Source organism: Mytilus trossulus, chromosome 8 (assembly GCF_036588685.1).
Source record: "Mytilus trossulus isolate FHL-02 chromosome 8, PNRI_Mtr1.1.1.hap1, whole genome shotgun sequence".
NCBI lineage: Eukaryota > Metazoa > Mollusca > Bivalvia > Mytilida > Mytilidae > Mytilus > Mytilus trossulus.
The window spans coordinates 27,900,323-27,920,477 of NC_086380.1; the positions used below are offsets into that span (position 1 = coordinate 27,900,323).

The 20,155-nt window shown below is 30.4% G+C and overlaps 1 protein-coding gene across 2 annotated transcripts in view; it reads right to left on the reverse strand.

Annotated features, from left to right (window-relative positions):
- Positions 1-2,388: 2,388 nt before the first annotated feature.
- Positions 2,389-20,155, reverse strand: part of LOC134680763 (uncharacterized) — a 33,202-nt gene continuing 15,435 nt past the window's right edge. For both annotated transcript variants that reach the window (XM_063539993.1, XM_063539992.1), the window contains 20 exons: positions 19,810-20,083; positions 19,229-19,321; positions 18,736-18,859; positions 17,186-17,262; positions 16,442-16,553; positions 15,708-15,800; positions 14,838-14,921; positions 13,685-13,754; positions 13,121-13,194; positions 12,509-12,633; positions 11,683-11,798; positions 10,816-10,925; positions 9,707-9,854; positions 8,356-8,525; positions 7,039-7,121; positions 5,558-5,624; positions 4,983-5,153; positions 4,174-4,443; positions 3,070-3,255; positions 2,389-2,615 (listed from right to left, as the gene is read on the reverse strand). In XM_063539993.1, coding sequence (XP_063396063.1) covers positions 2,394-2,615; positions 3,070-3,255; positions 4,174-4,443; positions 4,983-5,153; positions 5,558-5,624; positions 7,039-7,121; positions 8,356-8,525; positions 9,707-9,854; positions 10,816-10,925; positions 11,683-11,798; positions 12,509-12,633; positions 13,121-13,194; positions 13,685-13,754; positions 14,838-14,921; positions 15,708-15,800; positions 16,442-16,553; positions 17,186-17,262; positions 18,736-18,859; positions 19,229-19,321; positions 19,810-20,083 — 2,669 coding nt within the window. In that variant the 3' untranslated portion in view covers positions 2,389-2,393. The remainder of the gene's footprint in view (positions 2,616-3,069; positions 3,256-4,173; positions 4,444-4,982; positions 5,154-5,557; positions 5,625-7,038; positions 7,122-8,355; positions 8,526-9,706; positions 9,855-10,815; positions 10,926-11,682; positions 11,799-12,508; positions 12,634-13,120; positions 13,195-13,684; positions 13,755-14,837; positions 14,922-15,707; positions 15,801-16,441; positions 16,554-17,185; positions 17,263-18,735; positions 18,860-19,228; positions 19,322-19,809; positions 20,084-20,155) is intronic.

Consider the following 20,155-nt stretch of genomic DNA (forward strand, 5'->3'; position numbering starts at 1 on the left):
CTAATTATATAACTTCAAACCAAACTAATAAAGTAGATAATTTTATAATTCTATTTTCTTTTATTTTTCAATATTTTATTTATTTATCAAATAAGTAAAAAAATATAAATCTTTCAACAACTAATATCTATAACATAACAAACTTCTAAATCTATGGATGGATTCACATAAGATATCACAGATTATAATATGTCAAACTCAATGTAATGATAAAACTTTTAAAAAATATTAACAGGCATGTACATTAAACAATATGGAATAAAACAAAATGTGGACAGAAATGATTTATATTTGGCAGCCTCAGATTATATTTAAACCAAATTGAGTATCAGTTAAACTCAAAACATAAGTATTGGATTTCTTGGGAATATATTTATGGTGGTACCCAAAACTTTCACTAAAATTAATTTGGCTTATTTTTTACTTTGACCCTTTAACAAAAAATTTTTTTTTTTTTAAATTTTGAAGCAACTGTTTTGTCAGAAAAATTACACTGGTTATTTAGCAATTTGACAAACATCAATTTTGATCATTGAGAAGCTTTAAATTCCCTTTACAACACAAAATAATTAAAACGTTTCGCTGACTTTACAGAGTTATCTCCCTGTAGTGTTAGGTACAACCTTAAAAAACAGATTTTGCAGTGACTAATGATACATAGATTTATAATTTTTACCTTAATACATAATAAGTTAAAATAAACAACATTATAGTGAACATGTCTCTATAGTTGAGTGCAACACATTGCAAGTATTGAACATACAACTTTTTGTTTTTGTTTTAGGGTTGCTGTAAATTTGAGCTTTACATCATATCTCAGATTTAAACTCATTACCGATATTGAAATAGTGGATTTCATGTAATGGGTAAAATGAAGCAGAATATCCATATGCCAGGTGTGGAATGATTGCAAACAAGACAGCTCTCCACAAGGGATCAAATGATGTAGAAATAATCAACTAGAGGTAACCATACATACAGCCTTCAACAATGAGCAAAACCAATGATGATAGAAATAACCAAAATTATGTAACAATATTAAGGGACATTTACCAAGGACCAATAGTTGAAAGAAAAATATATAATCTTGTAAAGAGACAAGGGCCAATTACATTATTTCTCACATTATTTTTATACTAAAAAATGCTATTTCAGTAACTTGCCAAATGACTGATGTTAGGCCATGTTTTTTTTATTTGTTGGTTTACTGATCCACCGACCCGATTTTGCCGATTTTCAAAATAAAAATAAAATTGACTTTTCACGTTTTTTATTCCTGCCGACCCTAATAAATGCATTATCCCTGAAAAATAATGAAAATTTCTTCTATTATGAAATGAAATGCATTAATCATTAACAAAGTTGATAACACTTTCTGTTGTGAAAAATAAAACTTCCAATTTATGTTTCTAAAAATAGACAAATCAATTATAACTGACCTTTAAATGTCTATTGCGCAAATAATTTTGCGGAACGAAACCTGTGTTTAAAACCAATTACAAAATAAGTTTGTTTCCCATATTTGTCATCAGTCCGTTAGATGCATCATCTCAGAGAAATAGACTTGTCCAAATGTGGACAGGTGGAATACATCAATTAAAGTACTGAATATTAACAAATCATTTGAAATTTTCGTGTTTCATAGATAACAAAAAATATTGATCATTGGGATAAAAACCAGATTGCATGACAACTGATTAACCCGATATTGTGGTTTTTCCAGTGGACGAGTCTATTAAGTTTTTCGACACGTGTGTTGAAACTTATTTTTGAACGGCGTTTTTATATTTTTTTTCTTTATCAGTTTTTGTGCTTGAAGATCATTATTCACCAAGTTTTCTTGAATTGATTGAGAGCTACGCGAATCTGTTTTTCTTGTTTGTGAAATGACGATTTAATTTCGTCTTTGTCCGTGCAACCCCCCTTTTTTACAGGAAATTATCAAACGATGTCATGCGATGTTCATGATCACTGATCAATAATATTTCATAGAACTTAATGTTAAGAAATGATGACAAAACAGCAGATAAGACAAACATTTTGTGAGTAAGGTGAAATATATATTTATTTTGCATATTTTTTCTGTTTTGAAAGATATTTTTTTTCTTTTTTTTTCCGACCGACCGACCCGACTTTTTTATGCGAAAAATCCGTAAACCAACAAATTAAAAAACCGTGGCCTTACCACTAAAATTGTACATTATACAAAAAATGCACCGATTTGATTGCACAAGACTATCTTTTCGTTAAAGAATTTGGTTGCAAGTTGTAGAGTACATTCATTACCCAAGGCTACATAAATACAAGAATATGTGTCAGTAGGAAACCATGCCTTACTAACACTATTAAATTTCCATGATCGATAAACAATAACATCAATCTTTATGTAAAAATCATTCCAATATGGCCGTCATCTGGGCTCTTGGATGTTTAATTTTCATGTAAGGATCATTTAGTATGTATGATGCCACAGAACTAGGTCGACCTTCATCCATATTTGTTTCAAGGTTATCTACAACACTTTGTGCTTTGTCACTGATCAAATGTACATCTGAAGATAAACAGTCTTGCACCATTCTCATCATATGCTTCACTTCTTCCAAACGGAATAATGTCTACAAAAAATATCAATAGTATAATAAATAATGATAATACAAATTGTTTAAAAATATCTTTGCACACTAATTTTTTAAGTATTCAGTAAACAGGAAGTTTATGAGCAAGGGAAGTGGAAATGCACCTAGCAGTATAGAATTCTGTCATCAAGTTTGGTGCAAAATTTCAGGGTGCATTGATCTACAGTTCCCTCTTTGGGATTGAGGATATAATTATCAAGTAAATAACATGGCTTATTCAATAGGCAAAGAGCTATGCAGTTATACTTTGGCAAAGTATAGAAAAAAATTATATTTAAAAGTTTAAAGCCAAAGCTATGTTACATAATTACCAAGAACTGTTATAAAACGACTTTTTAGCGGACTTTATGATAAAAAACTTAATTTACAAAAGTTTTCTTTGAATGGTTATTTTTGAAAGAAAGCAATAAAAAATTTTCCAAATACAATGTACCTGGTCTTCGTAAGCAAAGTAAAAGTTATTAAGATGTGGATCCTCTTCTATTGATGTTTTCAATTTAGCTTTAACAAATTCTGATAATGCAGTGCTAGCAAGAGTTATCCTCCCTTTACATATCTCTACCAGACGTCTGTGGAACACCATGCACATCTGACCAAATACTCCTTCATCAATTGGACTCTGAAAGAGTGATAAAAGGATTCATCTTTACTTATTTTGGTGACTGTGGATTCATTTATTTTCGTGGGTACCAATTTTCGTGGTTTGAGGAAAACTTACATATTTGTGGATATTTAATTTTGTGGTTTTGGCAAAGTCTACACTCATTCCTTTACAAAACTTGTATTTCGTTGAACATTTGAATTCATGGTTCTCCTAGGCCTGTACCCACGAAATCCATGAAAATTGGTATCCAACAAATATCAATGAATCCACAGTATATTGACTTATTAAAAAGTAAAATAACAAAATTAACTGAACTCCAAGATTCAAAACAGAAAGTCGACAATCAAATTATAAAATCAAAAGCTCAAAACTATCAAATGAAAAGATAACAAATGTTTTATACTTATTAAATAATTGAATGAATATTTCAATATTTCTTATGACATATGAAATGCATGCAAAATTAAAATTTAAAATCGAGTGTAAGTTGTAGCCCTGAATTAAACATAGCCTGTTACAACAAAATTACTTTGGTTTAATGTATCTATATTTCCAATTGTATCTTAATCATAATCTTGTGATCCTAAACTTTATTTATGTTAATGGGAAATTTAGTTTTGTTTCACCTGATAGCTTTGTTTTATTGTTTTATCTTATAGACGAGTAGTATTTGAAAGCATTTAATAATTGCCTGTAAAGATAATAATGGTTACGCGTTATCAAATATGTATTCTAAATCAGCGTAAATATTTCATTTTTTTCCCATTCCTATAAAAGAAATAATGCTGCAATGCAAACCATAATGTTCTTTAATTTTTTAATTTTTTTTTAAATCAACAGTAACCTTACCCCATGGGTAAGCTTAATAAAACGGATATATCTGACAGTTTCTGACTGGTAATCTTGATTTAATATCCTTAATCTACAATTTACCTGGAAATTCGGTAATAGAGTATTTGCTTTTCTTGCTTTATGTGAATCAGCTGTCTTTTGACCGGTCTGAGCTCTGGATTGAGGAGGTGTTGCCCTTGTTCTTTGACTTGCAGCTGTGTTGGGTGATGACTCATATTTCGTAAGGAATTCCTTATATTCTATAATTAGTTGAACCAGATCCTGTATAGCATCAATGAGAGCTATAATATACTCCACTTGAGCAGCTACAGAGTGAAGCATCTTCCAGGACTCACCAATATGGGTGTCATTCTGTCAAAAATAAAGATGACCACATACAAAAAATATTCAGATTTAACCAATTATTTAATAATGAAAAACAAACAGAAATTCAGAATTTGCAGTAATAAAAATAAATACTAGCTGTCTTTATATAGTATACGTTTTTTGAAGCTGTGCTGTGACCTACAATTAGGGATAGCTGTCTCCTTGCAGTGGCAGATCTTATGCTTCAGTGATTCCCTATATAATCAACGAAATTTTTCCCAGAAAAAGGGGGATTGGGTCCCCTGGGCCCTCTAAACTCGCCTGTGTCTTTGTAATCATACCACATCTCTTCATCTTTATAAATTTATCTTATTCTAAACAATTTTCTGAAAAAAAGTTGAATAATATTTGATCTATACAAACAATATAAATATCATTGTAGATTGTTCGTGTTAATGCTATTAAATCATCGTTTAATATCTGAAGTTTTCCATAGTGACGGTATCAGATTCTAAAAATAAGTTCATTTGAGATATGATCGTAAGAAAGGAACAGCTTTCTTATAATCTTGAGATTATCAGTACCTGCTGAATGAGACTCTTCAGTAGGAGGGCCCTGTGAACTGTTATCCAATCAGATCTTGACTTGGCAGCAGCCATCATATAATCTAAATGATTGACAGAATTCTTTACGTTAGGACCAGTCATGGGATTCACTCCCTGTTTTGGTCCTCCATTCTGATAGTGAAATGCTGCCTGCAATAATAAAAGATGTAAAATAATTTAAAATAAAAAACAACTTCTTTGAATGTCCAAGGAAAAAGTAAATTGTATTTGTCCATTGATTTTCGTTAAAAATAAAGCCCCTAGTGTTGACATCATATTACCGATACAATTTCTATAAGCATATTATAAATGTTATTTTTTTGCTGCCTTCTGTTCAATTTTCACTTTTTAAAATACAAATATATTTAAAGTCATCCAACTTTTCATCATTTAAAAATTTTAAGTCATGGTTAATCAGTTTTCTGTGTAATGTTTTTAGGACTGTGTATCTTTTCTTCTTTTTTTCTTCTTTCAGCAGTTGTGTTATTTGTGTTTCTTTAACTGATAGTTGTTTATTCGTCTAGTATCTTTCCACTTTTTGAATGTTTATTTACCCTATCTCTGCTAAGGAATATGCTTTGGTAGAATGCTACTGGATTATCTGGGAAGAATAATTCTCCTCTGAAATACAGAAAACAAATATACATCACTGGTAAAATAAAATCATTAATAATTTGAAAATAGACTTTTTTTCAGCAATTCTTTGTTTGATACACAGATAATTCCTTTACGTTAGGCATTTTTTTTGTTATTTCACTTTTTAACAACACAGAAAATTTGGTGGATATTAATCATAAATATAAAAATAACTCAATAGATGTTGGAAAATGCATTTATTAATTTGCCTCCTTTTCAGTTCCCAAATATCTTGGCATTGCATAAGGTCAATTTTTTTCTCTGACTGTTTATAACGTCTTTACACTAAATCCATTGGTTGTTGGATGTGTACTGATTGCTAATTTGCGAGTTTGCTAATGTACCCATATTTTGGCTATTTTATTATGTCTTTTTAGTTCATGCATCGTTGTAAATATAACAGAATCTGATGAGACTGTCTTACATAGTGAGAGGTTTAGTGTTATAAAACCAGGTTCAATCCACCATTTTCTACATTTCAAGTCAGGAATATGACAGTCGTAGTCCATTTGTTTTTGATTTGTTTTGTCATTTGATTTTGCCATGTGATTAGAGACTTCAATTTAATTTTATTTGGAGTTCATTATTTTTCTGATTTAACTTTTTAGTATTAATTATATGCAAGATTTTTTTTGTAAGTTTTTATTGGCTTTCAAATAGCTGTCAGTAACTGTGAGTTCTCTCAGATCTGTACTAAGTGGCTTTTTGTTGTTTGAATGTACAGGTACCTGTTCACATACACTCTGTGCTTTTGTGTGATGTAGTTCTATTTGTATCCATCTGATAAATTAAGCCTTTTTAACAGATTTTCTAGTTCATTCTTGTGTTGTACTGCTACACCACTGTCCTAGGTTAGGGGTGGATTGGGATCCCACTTAAATGTTTAACCTTGCCACATTATGTATGTATATATTTGTCTGTCCCAAGTCAGGAGCCTGTAATTCAGTGGTTGTCGTTTGTTGCTGTGTTACATATTTGTTTTTCCTTCATTTTTTTGTACATAAATTAGGCTGTTACTTTTCTCGTTTGAATTGTTTTACACTCGTCACTTCAGAGCCTTTTATAGCTGACTATGTGATATTAAGTTAGCTTATTGTTGAAGGCCGTATGGTGACCTTATGTTAATTTCAGTGTATTTTCTCTCTTGAGAAGAGTTGTCTCATTGGCAATAAACCCCTATTATCTTTATAAAAATATCTTCTTGCAACATTTTTTTTTTTATTTGGTACATCGGTATGCATTGCTATAAATTTAAATGAACCTTAATTTTTTTTTTTGATGGAGTTTGTATTGGTCAGTGTTTGTAGACTATGTGTTTCTGTCTTTTCATGTTTTTTTTTATTTTATCCCTCTCTTTCTCTCCAAATTATGGTATCTTCTATCTCTTTTTAAATCTTACTCAATTTCATCATCTGTCATAAAGTGAAGTAGGAAATATTTTCTTACTGGAACATATCTCCATTGGTCCATCAAAACAAAGGCCTGCAAAAATAATGAATTGGAAATATCACAGGTAATAATACATATTTCTCCCTTTATAAATCTTGATTACTGTAAATTCAGAAATTAATGTAATTTTTTTATTAGTGTGAAAATACAACTCGGTTATTATCGCAATAATTTAAACTCGCATTATGAAATTTTTTATATGAATCAAACAGGATCTATATTGCAAAAGTGATCAAATTGCAAATATAAAATGCTCGCAATAATTTCTAATTTTACAGTATATTGTTTTGTCTTGTACAGTGAAAATGGTTCAATTATGTCTAGCTTAGCATCTAAAAATGTGTTGGCTTTAAATTTCATTGAAGCACCTTGATTATCCAAAGTGAATGCTGGAGCAAGTGTAATTCAAGTAGTGTCAGAAAGATATTTATTGGTAGGAGGAATATGCATCATGTGCATGCAGAATGCAGCTCGAAACATTAAACATTGATAACAATAATAAAACCTAAATACAGTAGATCCATTAAGACCATTTTTCGCTAAGATGTAAACTTTAAGGTTGGTCTCCTTGGGGTCTAAGTGTGACGCGGGATTGCCGATTTTTTGTAAGTGTGACACGTGAAAGTCAAATTATTGTGTCATGAAACGGGAAATGAGGTCTGGCGGGACACAGGAAATGACAAAAAAAAAATAAGAATTGCTTACATACATAGCTTAAGTAGGATATGGGAATCTAACAAAACAGTAAGCGGGATCGGGGATCGGAACCCCCCAATGAGACCCCTTTATGCTGTTTTTTGGAAAGTAGAATACTTCTGTTACATAAATATAGGCTGTTTTTGAAAGGTGTCGAAAATCTTTCATCAGATCAATGTACCTGAAATTGGAGACCAAAATCGACCTTTACCAAACCACTCCTTAACTTTAAAGCCCCTAATATCCTTTATAACTGTCCTTTTGAAAAATTGAGAAAAGTTCACAGTAAGGCAACCCACAGCTTGAATGTGTGAGAAGAAGTATGGTCTTCAGATGAACTTGCAATAATTCAGTAGACAGTTATGTACAAAAAACAGTGTGCATGCCTTAAAAAAAGATTAGTGTGTTAACAGTAAACTTTTATTTAGACAGCATTCTTTCATTTGGCACTGCAAACATGTAACTACATGTATCAAATTCAGAGATTTTTTAGTCTTATTCTTTTTAACACCATACTTCTCTTCCATTAAGGTAACAAATTATAACCAACTTTTCAGGGACTGATCTTTACCTTCATAAATATGGGTTCCTTTCTGTTACAGATTGTACAGAATTCTGATATAAATCCAGCTCTGAGTGTAAGTATGTCTTCCCATGTCCATCTATTCTGGCTTTCACCAAAATATATACCTGATACTGGGATCATATTCTTTTGTATCAGATCAACAAGGTAGTTCTGGACTGAAAAAAAAAGTAGGTCAATTAAGTCCTGTTGAAATGATTGTAAATAAATGGAATTCAATGTGTTCTTGTACAAGTGCTATGCAACTACAACTGAAGGCATATCAAAACATAATGAATTTAAAGTACGTAAAAAAAAGGGGCCAGTTTACTGTGGATTCATTATTATTCGTTGGATACCAATTGTTAATGGATGTCATGGTCACCATTGGGAACCTTGAATGTTAATGTTCAATGAATGTTTATTCTCTTTAGAGTTATATGCAGACTTTGGGAAAACCACAAATTTAAATATCCACGAAAAGGCAACTGACTATGCGGTAAGGGCTTTGCTCATAGTTGGGACAACATCCCTAATGTGCCTTGAAATGAGGTACTCAAAAGTCACGTGTAAAGAAAAAATCTCTGTGTAGTGATATTGGACATGTTTCTATTTTTAACAAATGACTGAACCTAATTATTTGTGGTGATTAGGAAAGTAGAGGAACATAGAATAAATGTGTAAAAACTATGGAGCTATTGAATGTGTTCAAAGTATTAAATTTTCAAAGAACTTATTGTGTTAAAAAGGGGATATTTTACCACAAGGAGCCGCATCACAAAAGGATGTTCGGGGTTTGCTAATTTACGGAAAAAGTAATCTCACTTCGTACCCCGAAAATTTAACCACATATGTGAAAATGTCACAGCTTCGAAACAAGCTATCATACATATCCAAGTTTACGATATGGACTGAGCTACAGGAAAAAACGTTACCATTATCGCCTATGGAAAAACAATTAAAGATATTGAGCCAGTTGAAGGCAATACAGTGACCTATAGTTTTTAATTTCTGTGTCATTTTGGTCTCTTGTGGAGAGTTTACCATTGTCAATCATACCACATCTTCTTTTTTATATTTCCTCAATCCATGAAAATTGGTATCTATGAATATAAATGAATCCACAGTATTCAACATTTTTAGAACTAAATTCATAAACATGTATTACTAAGTGATTTTAATTTATTTTTAGGGGCAATGGTCATTTTTGATTTGATTTGATTTTGATTTTTTTTTGGGAACTACTCTTACACAATGCCTTTGGGTTATTTCGTGGCTGCCAGTTTTTATTGGTGAAGGAAGCAGAAAAATGTATAAAAGTCAGCATTTTAGATTCAACAGGTTGATATAATATACTAACCAATCATAGCAAACAATTGAACTGCCTCCCCTTGACATCCAGGTGGTCCCATGATATAGCAATGTTCGTGTAATTCCACTTCATTTAAATATGGCTGCATTTTACCGTATAGTATACTAGGACCGCTTAATGCCAAACAAATACCAACCTAAAAAGATATTTGTAGTTGTGTAATTATAATCAATACAACACAATTTTCTTTATTTTAAAAAACATTCTGTCATATTGACCTGTGAAACAAGAGGTAAATTACCAAATACAATCACATATTAAATCAACGGGTTCACAGGAACACATGAGAGTCATAAAGCATGAAACTGTGGATTCATTTATATTTGTTGGATGTCAATTTTCGTGGGTACTGGAGAACCACGAATTCAAATGTTCAACGAATTACAAATTTTCTAAAGGAATAAGTGTGGACTTTGCCAAAACCACGAAATTAAATATCCACGAAAAGGTAAGTTTTCCTAAAACCATTAAAATTGGTACCCACAAAAATAAATGAATCCACAGTACTTCTCAAAAACCTGAATCATTCACCTGGTAACAATATTGCATTTCAAAATAAATTTAACCTTTTTCATAATCAAAAAATGTTTTCAGAAATAATATTTTTTAATTATTTAATTGCAAATGTATAGCTTTTGATCAAAGAGAATAAATTATTTATCTTCAGTACATATAATATTAAATTTGTTTGGGTTTAATTTGTGTTGTTCAGTCTTTTTAATTTCCTATTTCAGTGTTTTATAAATTGTACTTTGTCTTAATCATAGTTTTTCTTTTAAAATGAGTTTTTGTTGTCTAAATTTTCCTGTAACCAGTTGTTTCTGCTTATCTAGTAAAGGTTTCTAAATGATATGCATAAACCTGAAAATTTGTACATGTATTAACAAAAACTATCGATAAAAATAATATCTCAGTGACATACCATTTTTGTGGTTCTTGTAATACTGATTATTTTTTATGTTACATGTAACAAAAATCTAGTAAAATCCTAATTATTAAAAGCAATAAGGTTCAAATACTAATTTCACAGCATTTAAATGTTGCATCCATATGCATAATAGACAACAAACAAGGTGTTTAAATAAAATAAAACTGACCCTGTATGGACCTTTTCTCTGTATGTAGTTCTGTTGTGTCAACATGGAAACAATTTGACTTAGGTTCATGTAGATTCCAGTGTCTAGAACTTGTAAAGCACTTGGTGTTCCTAGAAATAAACAGACACAATATACCATTATAGAAACATGTATAGGTCAATAATGATAGCATTATTTTCATGCAAATCAATTCTAATGTTCAAGGTTTCATTTAAGATATGAAAATATTTTATATTTAGCTTTATTTCTAATCAATTTCTACTCTTCCAATTGCAAGTGTTTGGTCACAGAGCAGTACATGCATTTTTATAAAAGGATTATTTCAAAATTGTCTCATCATGGCTTTTTTGCTCATTGTTTTAGGTCATTCAGTGCCCAGATAGTGTTTAAATAAAACAATTCCTGATAATCTTGCCTCTCATGAAAAGTTATATTGTTGTCAATCATACCACATCTTCTAATTTTTATGTTATTTAAGTTCCATGCATACAGCATTTAGTAATAAATTAATTTTTCCCTAAAATTTCTATTTGACTTTTTACAAAATAAATTCATCATATAAGTGTCTAAATGTTTTTGTCAAGCACACTTACAATACAGATATATTGAGGTAAGATCAAATACTGTGGATTCATGTATTTACATGGAAATCAATTATTGTGGATTGAGGGAAATTTGTATCATGTTGAGTTGTTCATCGATATTTGATTTCCTGGTTTTGTTGAAATCTGCATACGAAAATTGTTGTTCATTTTAAAAAATCCGCCTTTACCCACGAAATACCAGAAAATTGGTACCCTATAAATAATAGTGAAACCACAGTATTATGGTATTTGTGATTAAGAATCATGATTAAGTTATACTTACCATAAGCATCAATGCCAGGAATGTTGTAAATAAAATTTTCTTTATCGTCTAACTTGATATTTGTGTTTAAGATATTCTCTGTAATCACAGAATCCCTCTCAAAACACAGGTCCATTCTGTAATTATAAATTAAAATGAGCTATTACATTCATATACTGATTTATTTACTGATACATTCTGCAAATAAGATGTAAATATATTATTGCAAAAAAAATGTACTAAAAACAACAGAAATCTTTAAGATGTTGAACATTAAATTAACCCCTAATCCTATGAATAAACAGTTTCTCCCGAAGTTAAGCATTCAAAACTTATGATAGGCTTTAGCATCTCCATCATAACGAATCAAACATTTCTTTTAAGCCCCTTGTTAAGAATTTCGTTACTGATGCTTTTTGTTGACCTATTTTACAAATATTGAGTTAATGACTGGAAAAAATTAAGCAGAGTTAACATATAGCTGGATGTTAAAGCTCTGAAATCTTGAATCAAATAGTATCACTTTCACTTTTATTAATAAGTATATTATATTCTCTCCATTTACCATGGATTGATTTATTTCTGTGGGTACCAAATTTTGTGGATTGAGCAAAATTTACATTTTCGTGGATATATGATTTTATAATTTTGCCAAAGCCTGCATACTAGCCTATCAAACATTTATTATTCGTTACCGTTCAAATTTGAGGTTCACCTATACCAACAATATCAACAAAAATTGGTATCCAACAAATGATATGATTCATAGTACATGTCTATGTTTAAAAACATGAACAATTGTATTATAATTTTGACACTTGTTGTCTACCAGTAAAAATTGACTAACCTCATAGCATTCTGTCTAAAGATTGTTGTTAGACGTGGAAAAGGATTTGGAGGGAAAAACTCTGCTGTCACCAACTCTGTCAAGTACTTGTGCCATGATTCATCTAAATGGGTATCTATCATATACTGGAAAATAAATATAACAAAACTCAAACTGATGATTACATGAAAAGTCAATTACAATTGCTTTCTGAGAAAAACAATTCTAAGCCTCAATTTTGGACTTACTTATGTTTAAAATTCAAAATTGAACATATAAAAAGTAATACATTGAAATCATGGAATGAAAATGTTGATAACATAAATTTCGATTTACTCCTTAATCTATATAGGAATGCAAATATCATTAAAATATCATTAGCATGCCTTTCACTTTTAACATCGATTTAAGATTTATAACAATGATAAAAAAGAAACAAGGGCTGTTCTAGAAAATAAATGTGATGAGTTGAGGGAGGATGTCAAATACAAGAACAAAATTTAAATTGACTGAATTTTTTCTGCACTTCTTCATGCAAACTTTCTTCAATAATTTGCTGTCGTTCGAATGTTTATAGAGGTGCCTTCTAACCCCTCTCAAATACTATCAATTCTGGAACTGTGTAACTCATACTTTAATGAAAACAGATTCCCTTGATATTGTCTTAGGAGCTGAATCTTTGGCTTCACATTCATCTATGTTTATCACTGAAAGTAAAAGTCTCATGTCAATAACATATTTAGTTTGTTTATTATGCAACAACATAGATGCCAGCCCCTTTTGACACAATCAGTAACAAACTATCAAAGGTTCCGTATTTTTGAAAAGTTTTCAGTAATCATTCATAAACTTGTATTTACCAATAAAAATTACTGACGAGTGGTTGCAAAATGATTTGCACTAAAATTTGTCGTTCAACATGTAGTCTGTAGTATGTATTCCATTCATTAATTGTTCAGATGTTTTCGACTCATACATTTTTGTTTTGTCAAGGAGAAGTAGAGAAAGAGGGAAAGCTACTACATAAAATGCAAGTTTGCCTCTATAATGAAAACAATGAAAACATTACAGTTACTGTACATAAAATACAAGTAATTTGATAATATTTACAAATATTTCTCCGTAACTTATCTCAAGTATCTAACAGAAGTAAAAATCCCTCAGAAATGAATATGACATGACTGCGTATTCACAAACCTAATCTTTCATGATTTATAATATTTTCATCTTCTAAGCCATGTACTACATCAGTTTCCAGGTCAACTCCCTATAAAAGCAGAAATGTATGTTGTTATTGTGGATATTTTTTTCCCATAGGTAGAGTGGGGGGCTCATATTCGGTGGGGACATAGTTTCGCAGTTTTATGATTTTGAGGTGTAAAAACTTCAACGGATGGCTAAAATTGAAGAAATAAGCCAATAAATTATAATTTTATAACAAATATGATTATCTTTTAAAATTAAACAAAATAACAGCACTTACTGCAAAGGGACGAAAAACGGCCAACGGTCATTTTCCTGAATGAAAAATAGGATTTTCAAAGAATTTTGTTTTAATAAGTTTTTGACTGATTGGTCTAAGTTTCTCTTTTTGACACTTTTGAAATGTCTGCTGTTCATCTATAATTAAATTTTTATGATAAATATTATATAAAGCTGCATTTATTTGGTTTTAAATAGATGTGTAAAAACGGCAATATGTGTCCCCCATTGACAAAACGTCAGGATATTTCAAACACCCTTTAATCTAACTTTACAGACGATTATTTTCATACAAATATGTTTTCAAGCTTAGGAATGTTTTGCATTTGAAGTTATCTTCATATAGAAATATCAGTATACTTCAAAAACATATAGACCTGAACATGAACTGTATAAAACATGGAAAGATATGGCGAAAATGAGCACCCCAATCTACCAAATTTTCATGTATTGTATCACAGTTTAGACATAGAACAGGATCAGTTTACGTTTCAGATCTAGCGCACCTGAGATTGCCCCTGGTTTTTGGCAGTGTTCTGTTGCTCAGTTTTTAGTTTTCTATTTTGTGTTTTGTATACTGTTGTTTGTATTTTTGTCATATATTGTTTGTTTTCCCAGAGAAATAATGGATGTTGCAAATATCAGCAGCCCTTTTCACAAAATAACTTAAGTGTAAAATTGATCGTAAGTCTAAAATATTCCTTAACAATTCAACTAAATATTTTTATCGTAAGATTAATTTTACACTTAAGATTTTTTGTAATAAGGGCTACAGGCTCTTACCCCTATTTTACTGGTGCTTTATTAAATACAGGGAGAAAACATAGAATATTAAATAACATTTATTATATTGCATGACTATACATACTGCTGGATCCTGTCTGTTCCTGTGTCTGGTGATAGGTTGTGGAATAACATCTGGGAATGTAGACTTCATGGTTATGAGAATATCCTGAAATTATAAAAAAAAATAATGTCTAATTAATGTTAAAAAGCTAAAGAGTAAAAAAGTCTGGAGCCTGTAATTAAGTGGTGGTGGTTTGTTGGTTTATAACATATTAATTTTTTGTTAATTGTTTTGTACATAAATCAGGATGTTAGTAATTTTGTTTGATTTTATTTTACATTTTTCATTTCACAGACTTTAATATCTTGATTTACTCATGAACATTGTTTATGGCTGTACAATGAACTATAATAACTAACTTTTAGATCATTAAGTCTATGGTATATTGCTGTATGATATGGCAATCATACCACATCTTCTTTTTTAATACTTGTCTAGTAAAGACATAAGATTATTCCAAAACAAATTAAAATCAAATGTTAAGAAAGACATTTATTTTCATAAGAACTTTATATCTATAAATAGAATAAAATTGAGAATGGAAATGGGGAATGTGTCAAAGAGACAACAACCCGACCAAATAAAAAAACACAACAGCAGAAGGTCACCAACAGGTCTTCAATGTAGCAAGAAATTCCTGCACCCGGAGGCGACCTTCAGCTGGCCCCTAAACAAATATATTAATAATAGATAAAATCTTAATTAGCACATTTTGTACAGTTTCTGTTTCTAAGACAGACTAATTGCAGGGAATAATCTCAAAAATATATAATCGGTAGAGCTTTCATTCATTCATTTCAAAATATGAAACAAACAAACAAACTATTTTTCAACAGTATAAATATCAATTTTACATTAAAAGGGATTATGAAACAATCATGTTCTTCATACCTTAAATATTGGACACCTGTTCAGACTATCCTCAGAGAGCTGTAGTAAAAGGGACATGCAATACCAGTTCATATTCTTCAATGTCTTCAGTGCCTATTGAAATATAAATCATATTTTAAAATGATTAATTAATATGTTATAAGGATGATGAGAAACACTATCTTGTTTGAGAACAGTAAAGTTTTTATTTTGACAGTAAAAGCTTTAATAAGAATGCCTACATCAGCAATATCATTTTATGACAGTTTATTTATGAGTACAAAATGCTACCATTTGTATTTGTTCATCATGTTCATGTTTCATAAACTCTATTGTATTATTGGATATTATTTTTAGGGTGATGTTAAAGAATTTTATGTTTAGAATTTGACAACGCTACCTATACCCAGGTATAGTAAATAACAGTAGTATACCGCTGTTCAAAATTCATAAATCTATAGAGAGAAAAGCAAATCCACCAAAATGTACAATTACGCATTATAACATCAAAAACTAAAATAAATATAACACTTTGAACAACCAGTCCAAAAATTTCAACTGTTTTCAATGTTCAACATACTGATTTCCTTATCAAGCAAACTCTGGCAGTGTTAGCTTCCACTTGTTTGCTCCTAATGATCAATGTAATCTTGATATTAAATGTGAAATTCACTCAGGTTAAAAAAGATGCAGTACCAATGATTCTTTAGAGTGTTACAAGCAATTTATATCTGTGCACAGGTATTCAGACCTACCATTTGTACATGGTCATATGACCCAAACTGAATCATACTATTGGGCATCAGATCATCAAGTTGTGCTACAGCTACCTTACCAACAGTTATCTGCTCATTACTTCTTTCATATCTATAAGAAATACCAGAATTATTATATTTTTACACACTTTGTAATCAAAATTATGATTTTTCCTAATAAAATAATAGTTTTTTGGTGGGGTTTGTGTTGCTCGATGTTAGTCTTGTATGTAGAGTTATGAAAATTTATCATCTTTTATTAGTTGTTTTTTTATTGCGATGACATTGTCAGTTTTACCTCGAATTATGAGTTTCCATTGTAAATCTTGGTATATATATTTTCCACCTCTTTTCTATGTTTAATCTATGTCAAATTGATATATCTAATTCTGGAAAAACCTATCTATAAATAATGGTACATTATATCTTTGACTCATTAGTTGTATATAATTATCAGTCATTTTTTTATGAAAAGAAATATATCAATTGGATATCACATGAAAATAAAAGTTTTGATTTTAATATGTTAATAGAATATGTATGATCATGAAGTGATCTCTGCTTTATAATTCTGAGATGAACAAATTATTTCAATTTTAATGAATGCACATGTAAGTTTGCTTTACTGATATCTAACACTCTATAAAAAAATAAACTATGATAAATATGTCAAATTAGCTATTTTTCCAGCTAGGCATGTGACAAAAGTAATCAGAATGCACTTCAAAAAATACAAATACTTACAAACTACTTAGGAACAGATGAACAAAAGATTCTCTATACAATGCCAGGTATTCCCTCATTGGTCCTGTTTCCTGTCTCTGAAACATTACAAAATATTATATCATATACCGTTGGACTTATTTCTACTTGGGTTTTAAACATCCCTGAAATTCCCCAATGATCTCATACAGTCAATTTTAACTTGTTGACCACAAAATCATTTGAAGAGGTGTCAGGTTAAAAACAAAGAATATGTAAATGATACTAATTTTGAAGAAAATTTAACACCACCTCCATTAGAGGTTTTGCTTTCTCAGATCATTCTCACCGTTATCTTAATGTTTAAAGACAACAATAAAAAGGTCAAATAGGACAGCTGAATGATAAGTGTATGTTGTTGTTTTGAATTTTGTGTGCATAATGATACATAAATTTGAAGCTCCCTGTAATCTAGTAGTATATCATTAACCTTTGAGAGTGTAAAGTTTTTGTATACCTTACAATTCAAAATAATGAAAATGAAAAAAAAAATATTGTATCACCAAAAAGTGGTAAGGAATTAAAAAGTACCACATTCAAACTATCAGTGTTAGACTTAAAATGAAAGAGAATTCAATAGAGGGTCATCAATGACAGTAACATGACTTAAACTTCCATAATCTTCAGTAAAACAGTGTTTCTTGAAACTTTCTTAAGTCACTGCTAAAAGTATTAGACATATCTTGATAGTTTGTGATTAACTTATTAACAATTTTATATGATTGGGCTTAAGGGAGTTCGCTTCTCAGTTTTAAAGTAATTAACTTTTCAAACACTAGTTTATATTGATAGGGAATTAATAAAGGAATCCACAGAGCAAAAAATATATATAGGTCACTGTGCTTGTTTTCGAGATATTAGCCATTGAAATTTTGGTGGGAAGAAATCTCTCTTGACTTTTCATAGCTTTATCATTGACAAAACAAAGTTTTGAAAAACTTCCAAAAAGTAATTAAAATTTAAAAAGACTTTTACAAACGGCTTATCATTATACATGTAAAATATTTAAAACAGAAAAATGGGGGTCACCGGACAAATTTTTTCAAGGCTTTCAAATGGATTAAACCAGAGAATTCCGAAATCTGACAAAAAATCTAAAACATGACAAGTTAAGAGAATACAACTGTTTGTTGTTGAAGACTATATATGTTATTAATAAGGTGTCTTTTTGGTTATTTGTGTTATTGGTTTACTGTCTAATTGGCATAAAACAAATATCTCTTTTTATTCACATAAAGCAAAAAACTTATTAAATCCAACAATTGATTATATGCAGCTCTTGGGCTGATATTGAACCTAGGGCTGATAAAACATTCGATATGAAAAATGAAATGTAATAATCTGATATTATCTCATAGAAAAGATCGAAAAGATCATTAGTCACATTTACAAAAGCTTTGAGTATGTAACGTAATGTTTTATTCTGTTCCATTATTAGGTATAATGATCTTTACTCACATTAACAAAAGCTTTGAGAATATAGCGTAATGTTTTATTCTGTTCCATTATTAGATATAATGATCTTTACTCACATTAACAAAAGCTTTGAGAATATAGCGTAATGTTTTATTCTGTTCCATTATTAGATATAATGATCCTGCAGTACTGTGGGTTAGTTTGTACAACTCAACAGTTAGATCTTTGTTAAATGATTCTCTGTAAACAAAAAATAACTTTAATATTTTTTATCAGTGTCAATGGTGATGAAATCTTTCGATGCAAATGTCTATCTCAAATTTCTATCACTGTGACTGTTCACATATATGGACCTAATATAAAGAACTATGAGGAAACACAAATTTGCCTTTTTAAGAGTTTTTAATATCTTAAGTTAAAAGACCAAAAATAAAGTCATACAACTTTGGATTGATAACAAATCCTAGAGTTCAGGGATTTCCTGTTTCCTTGCTTTACCTAAGTTACTTTTAAAATTCTTTGAGCGTAAAAATGTCTCATTTTAAACTCAAGGAGTATGGAATACTGTGCACAAGTATATATATTTTTCCACTAAATATAGTTATTTACCTGTCCAGTAGCCATAACAGAATTCCACAGAGTACAGCTTCAAACAATTCTGCATGCATCTGATGACTGGCCATTTTCTTTTGTAAGTAGGCTCTGAAAACATTACAATAACCTTTTGCAATTAATCAAAAAATATCACAAAAAAGTGTAAAAAAAATGTGTTGTCAACTTGTTATACTGTGAATTCAAAGACTTGCTTAAAGTATGGATTTTTTTTTCAATATTGTAAGAAATTTAACCTTATACAGTAGATATAATAAAGAAGATGTGGCATGATTGCCAATGAGACAACTCTCCACAAGAGACCAAAATGACCCAAAAATTAACAACTATAGGTCACCATAGGGCTTTCAACAATGAGCAAAGCCCATACCGCATCGCCAGCTATAAAAGGCCCCGAAATGACAATGTAAAACAATTCAAGCGAGAAAACTAACGGCCTAATTTATGTACAAAAAAAAACAAAAAACAAATATGTAACACATAAACAAATGACAACTACTGAATAGAGTTCATTATTAGATATCTTTGCTTATAGAATCCGAATGGAACAATATGACAGTGTCTCATAACCCACTTACTTGATGGGTGTAGTGATCTGCCAGGCAAATGGTCCATATGAAGATTCATCACCAATCCGGAACCCATCAATTCTAACTTTCTGTGGTTTGATATGGTCCATTCTGTCATACACATGCTGTTTTATACGAGTGAGATCTTGGCCCTGAGCTGATGAGAACTTTCTATTTCTGCTATGTCCTGTTATTTGGCTGACCCTGCTGTGTGCTCGACTGTGTGCGCGACTTGGTGCATGACTGGTTGGCGCTCTGCCCTTGGCCTGTCTACTCTGTGGTACTTGAATAATTAAAATACAATTTAAAATGACTATTTTATCAATTAAATTATCTTTACAGCAGAAACAACTGG